We start from the raw sequence: 6,241 nt of genomic DNA, 5'->3' as shown, positions 1-6,241 counted from the left end.
TGATTGTTCCCTGTCTTCTATAATTAATCTCATTAGATTTTACGAGCATATGTCTAGGGTCTCATTCCATCTTGACAAAAAATTGTCATTTTTTGAATGGAAAGTAGGTTTTTTTATTATTCTTAGACCCCTTGGAATCATATTCTGTTCCAAGTATCTACTGAGGGTGGTACTTTCCCACCATTGCTTAATTTCCGTAGTTTCTAATCTTTCTAAATTGAGGTATAGGGCACAGAAGTTATCTTCCGATACCCTATCTATGTTAGTCTGTTTTAGACATGGAATAAATGATTCTAGATGTTTGTATCTTTCTTCTCTGTTTAGAGCCATCTTGAGGATTTAGGGTAATGTTAATTATGAAACCAGATCTTGCTGTTAGTAAATAAGACGTAAAGAATAGTATATAAAAAAATAGTGCATAAAAAATAATTATGGGGAGGAAAAGCTGCTATCCCTAATGTGATGCAGTCGACAATATGGTATATGAAGAGGGGGGAGGGATGCGCTAATCCACTACTATCTGATTGGGGTTATTGCAGCTCGGCGTAAGTGAGGGCACTACAAATCCTCACTGTATGTATACATATATGTGGTGAAGAAAGGGGGAGAGAACACCTAGCGCATATAACACCCTAGTTAATCAGACAATAGATAAATGAGTTATATCAATTAATCATTCAATCAGTTTACATATGTGTTGCGGCATCACAGAGGGTGTCTCCTGCGGTGTAATCAATAAATACCAAAAAAATGTATAGGTAAATTCCCATAAATAAACACATACAAAAATAAATGTATATAATAAATATTTTATTTATGGGATATAGCAAATTTATAAAGGCTTAAAAAACAAAACAGTACACTAGTAAATATAAAAAAATATATAAAAATGTATAAATATAGTTTAATGCCACAATGGTTGAGGCACTTTAAATGCCTATATATGATGATTACTGTATAAAAAAGACAGCAAACCATATGTAATGGTAGCCACAATATTGTTTACACTAATACCGCTATACAACGGAAAGACATAGGACATTACAAACAAACATAAATAGTGTGCTTGCCTTGAGCAATACGCTAAATGGCGTTTTACTTGCTCTGCAATGTGAAAATAGTCCTGGTTATGCTGAGCACAATATGACTGCACTTTTTCAAAGTCAATACTGCGTTCGGGTGTCCTGGAGGGATGATGATGTTAACCCCGGACCAGTGCGGACAATTGGCCGCCTCTTATTCCCTTTATACAGGATGTATGATTACCTTCCTTCTCTTTGCATTCAGAATCGGCTCCTCAGAGTCCCCTGGAGTCGCAAGATTGACTGACAGGAGGAGCCGTTTGTGGGTGGTTATAGGGGAAGGTCAATGAAAATGGGGGTGTGGATGTGCGAACACAGGCGTGCCTGTGCGTTCTAACGGCGTTTCAGGGGCGTGCATAATTAACAAGGAGCGTCATTGTACATGTCACCTTGCTGTGTTTCACACTGCAGCGATCGCAGTGCTTGCGGCAGGGTATGGTCAACCACAAGTGTTGCGTGCGAGTCCGATGGTACTCGATGTTACTGATATTGCATACACTTCCTGGAGTTGACGTGTACTACTAAGGGAAAGTGGGCGGCTTATGACTGGCTAGGGGCGTCTTACATCCAGTCCACGATCGCACGCTAAGACATAGTGGGCGTACTAATGTCTTACCGTGCGATCGCAGCTTTTGCATATATTAGCCAACGGCTGCGTGCGAACGCATCTAGCGAGTGGGTCTGAATCGTGCTCCTTGGTCCCTATTGGGCTGAAGACTGGGACATGCTGTCACTTGGTCCCTCCTCTGTATTTGGATGGTCTGGCACTATTTATGCTGGGACTAATGTATTTCTACACATTTATCTAGTAGCAATATTAGTGTAATGGTGCAGGGAAATAACATGGTAACAAAGGGCCTGCTTCAGACCCTCTCGCAAGTGGCCGATCGCTCATACACGGCCGATGTTATACATTTGCGCATGCGTATGCATCGCATTGTGCGTGCGCAAACTAGTTTGAGCGATCGGGAAGCGCTCGCTCGCCCAGCAAAGACAGCCCAGTGGAATGAGTGACAGGAGAGGCCGTTTGTGGGTGGTAACAGGGGCAGGGCAGTAGTAACGGGGGAGTGGAGGTGTGAACGCAGGCGTGCCTGAGTGTTTAAATGCCGTTTCAGAGGCGTGCATAATTACCAGGCAGCGTCATAGTACACGTCACCTGGTTGGTTTTTACACTGAATTGCTCGCAGTGCTTTTGGTAGGGTAAAGGCAACTGCAAGTGCTGCGGTCCGATCGGATGGAACCCGATGTACCGATGGTTGTATATACTTCCTGGAGATGACTTGCGCTAGTGGGCGTCTATAAACACAAAGTGATTGCTCGCCAAGACATAGTGGGCGTGCTTATGCCTTGCCGTGCGATCACCTGAGAGGCCACATCTAGCGAACGGGTCTGAATCAGGTCCAAAGTGTGCTAAGCAAGTGTGTAAATTCATGGTTAATTGGTGTTATAAAATGCTCTTGGTTTTGTTTATGAAAGGGGCACCATTTATATAGCCATACAATAATAATGTTACCTCATCATAAAAACTTATTTTTTTAAACCATTAACAATATTGCCCTTATCATTTAATATAATAATATAATTAATAAATTATATTGCTCTCTTAATAAAATGAAACATTACTTTTGACCCTAAGGGCCGTATTCAATTCGTTTGGCACCCGCGGAAAAGTTTTGCATGCCGTACTTTTCTCCGACATCGCGTGTTTTGGCCACGAAAACTTTTTTCGCACGTGCCCCCGCTATTCGCCGTATTCAATACCAAAAGATGCGAAAATGTGTCTCGGTGAATGTGAAATAGGCGAAAAGTGCTGTCAGAATTGTGGAAATCAGCCTGACACCCCCAAAAAGAAGCACTAACATTGGGGATCAATTTAGATGTGCCCGAATAGCCCTAATAAAGCTATTAGGGGTAGTTAAGTTGTGTCAATAGCTTCTAATTAGCGTCTTTGCACAAGTGGTGAAGAATAGTATTAAGCAGTAATTTTTGGTGAAAATAAGTAGTCCTGTCAAATTTGGGGTACTTGAAAATGGGTGCTAGCATAATTTTAAATTGCTAAAGTAAAGTTTTAAAAAAACTTAAAAAACGCACCTAAAGCAAGCACCTGCAATCAAAAAACACCTCACCCATACTTGCAGACCCCAAAAAGTCTATTTAGCTAGTTTTTATGCTTGTACCCCCACTTTGTACTTTTTTGCCCCCAAATTACAAGTACTTTTTTGGGGTGTTCCTCACTTTTTTTAGGATTTTTTTGACGCAGTCATTCTTTGGGGGGCTGTCTTAAGGGTTCTGAGTGGTTTCCCCAAAATAGAAAAACGCACTTCGTTACTCCACCAATTCAGAGGTGAATCTTTTTTGCATATTACATTGCATCGACTTTCCACGTACTAGGAAAGTATTTGGGATCGAATACGGAGATATGCATCTGAATGGCAAAAAGTCACAATCTGCAATACTTTTTCGCGGATCTCGGCTTTTACGGCACTAAGAGGTAAATTCACTAAAGTATGAGTTTTAGAAGTGAATTTTACAAGTGATGTTGCCCAGAGCACACAATCAAATTCTAGCTATTATCTTCTTAACTGTAAAGTAGAATCTGACTGGTTGCTATGGGCAACATCTCTTTTAAAACTCATTTCTAAAAACTCTCACTTTAGTAATTTACCCCTAATAATTTATAAAATAATATTGCTCCCATAAGAGAACAAAGCGATCACATCACCAAGATTACATTACAATAACCAGTTACAGGCATTACATATAAATACATACATCACAAACACTTAAAACTGTTTTTTTAAATGCAAACAATAAAGTCTGCTTTTATTGGTTGTCATAGAAATGGGTGACTAGAAACAGGAATCCGGAAATGTTCATCTGATGAAATCATCAGTGTCCGGAACCATTTATGAGTCCAGGGTTTGGGCTTTTTTCCTCAGAATCTTCCGTTTTGCAGAGGATGCCACTCGCCTCACCCATGTGAGTGCAGATGTCAGCACAGATTTCTTCTTTTGCTGCTTTCCAGGCCTAATGCCCACATTACACAGGTCTTGTAGCACTTGTATAAAGTAATGGGGGTCGGTGTTTATCTGCATCATTTTGGCACTGGTGCAGTCTATGATGGTCAGACAGCGCTTCCAGAAGGCCCCTCTGTCGGTCTCTACGAGGAAAGGCCACAGTGGGTATGATGTCTCAGCGCCCATGTATGAGTAGGCCAAGTAGAGGCAGGTGAGGAAGGTGGCTTGTAGCTCATCCTCACTGTCCAGGTGGTCACCAATGGCCTCTCTGCAGATCATATACACAAACACTACATTGGCTGGAGCGATAAAGCTGTGGTCTTGGAAGTGTGGCAGAAGCCAGGAGTCAACAATATGGAACCACTGAGTGACTTTTTCTGGCTTCAGGTCTCTCAGGTTGGGACACCGCCTGCAGACATACTCTCCCAGGAACTGCAGGAGCTCTCTGGTGGATGCCTGCACTATAACCGGGTCTTGATGTGATGTGCAGGAGGAACGGACGCTGGACTGTCTCTGTACTGCCCCCTGCTGGTGCTGCTCTGGTCCATTGCTGGCTCCAGGGTTTGGGGAAACTTCCTTGGCATTCTTCTCATCCAAGGTTCCAGGAGCTGGGGACACAGATAACACATTTTGGTTCTTTCCTGGCCTAATGCCATCATTACACAGGTCCTGGAGAACCTGTGTAAAGTAATGGGTGTCACTGTTGATCTGCATCATTTTGGCACTGGTGCAGTCTGCGATGGTCAGGCAGCGCTGCCAGAAGGCCCCTTTGTCAGTCTCTATGAGGAAGGGTCTCAATGGGTAGGATGTCTCAGTACCAACGTATGAGTAGGCCAAGTAGAGGCAGGTGAGGAAGGTGGCTTGTAGTTGATCCTCACTGTCCAGGTGGTCACCAATGGCCTCTCTGCAGATCATATACACAAACACCACGTTGGCTGGAGTAATGAAGCTGTGTTCTTGGCCGCGTTGCAGAAGCCAGAAGTCAGCATCTCGGAACCACTTAGTGACCTTCTCTGGGTTCAGATCTCTCAGGTTGGGGCACCGCCTGCAGACATACTCTCCCAGGAACTGCAGAAGCTCACGGGTGGATGTCTGCACTATAAGCGGGTCTGGATGTGCTCTGCAGGGGGAGCTGATGCTGGACAGTCTCTGTACTGCCCCCTGCTGGTGCTGCTCTGGTCCATTGCTGGCTCCAGGGTTTGGGAAAACTTCCTTGGAATTCTTCTCATCCAAGGATCCAGGAGCTGGGGGCACAGATAGCACCTTCCCAGCCTGTGATGTGTGGGTGGAGGTCAGTGCAGGGCCCGGGGACAGTGGGGTGCTCCCAGCCATGTACATGGGCTCTGATGAGCACTTCTCCATACTCAGGGTGAGATCAGGAGCATCTTCCTACCAACCAGTAGCGAGCATCAGAGAAAGGTACTGGCAACTCGGCATATCCCAGGCAGCGTGTAAGTGCGGATGTGTACCGCAGTAACGGGTGATGCACCACACTGCAGAGCGGGCACGTTGTCTAGCAGCCTATATTTGGGGAACTTGTCTGAAGCCCTGTCTGCTCTCCAAGGATTGCAGTAACAGGGTGACTCCCAGTGTAACCAGGGGATTATATAGCCAGTTACGTGTCATAGAACACATGCGTGTCACAATGGGCCACTGACACACTGACTGTAGCTGCTGTATGTGCCCCTGGTGTAAGCTCAGGGAAACCCCAATGACCTAAGCGATGGGTTTGATGAAACTTTCTCCCACTCCTTCCCTATAAACAATACACTGGTAAAAATATATAAAACCAATAGTTGCAGAGTGTAGAAGTATTTTATTTATAGGATGAGAAGGTTTTGTGTAAAGACAAAACCATTTATAATGTAGTTCAACAGAATTCAGTTTCTAACTTAAGTGTATATATATATTACCCCTGTGTGTATTGGCTAGATGACCCTTCTAGAGATTATGCTTTAGGTGCTCTACAACTTACATTATAAAACACTTTAGAAGAACTGTACCTTGGTTATATTATACTGTACTATTTAGGCTAAGTAATGCTGTAAGACAAATGTTAAACATATATTACCATTGTGCTATTCCCTCACTACAGTATCATGCCAATGTCCTTACATATGTACAGTAGCTTCCCCTCCCCAG

The 6,241-nt window shown here is 43.6% G+C and overlaps 1 protein-coding gene across 1 annotated transcript; it reads right to left on the bottom strand.

Moving 5' to 3' along the window:
• Positions 1-3,988: 3,988 nt before the first annotated feature.
• On the bottom strand, positions 3,989-5,461 carry LOC148453665 (uncharacterized). Its single transcript, XM_088461916.1, has one exon. The coding sequence runs from the start codon at positions 5,459-5,461 to the stop codon at positions 3,989-3,991; it is 1,473 nt and encodes a 490-aa protein (XP_088318042.1).
• Between the last annotated feature and the right edge of the window lie 780 nt (positions 5,462-6,241).

Source organism: Taudactylus pleione, unplaced genomic scaffold (assembly GCF_031769625.1).
Source record: "Taudactylus pleione unplaced genomic scaffold, aTauple2 ptg001123l, whole genome shotgun sequence".
In the NCBI taxonomy this organism is placed as follows: Eukaryota; Metazoa; Chordata; class Amphibia; order Anura; family Myobatrachidae; genus Taudactylus; species Taudactylus pleione.
This window is presented reverse-complemented; position numbering and strand designations above follow the sequence as displayed.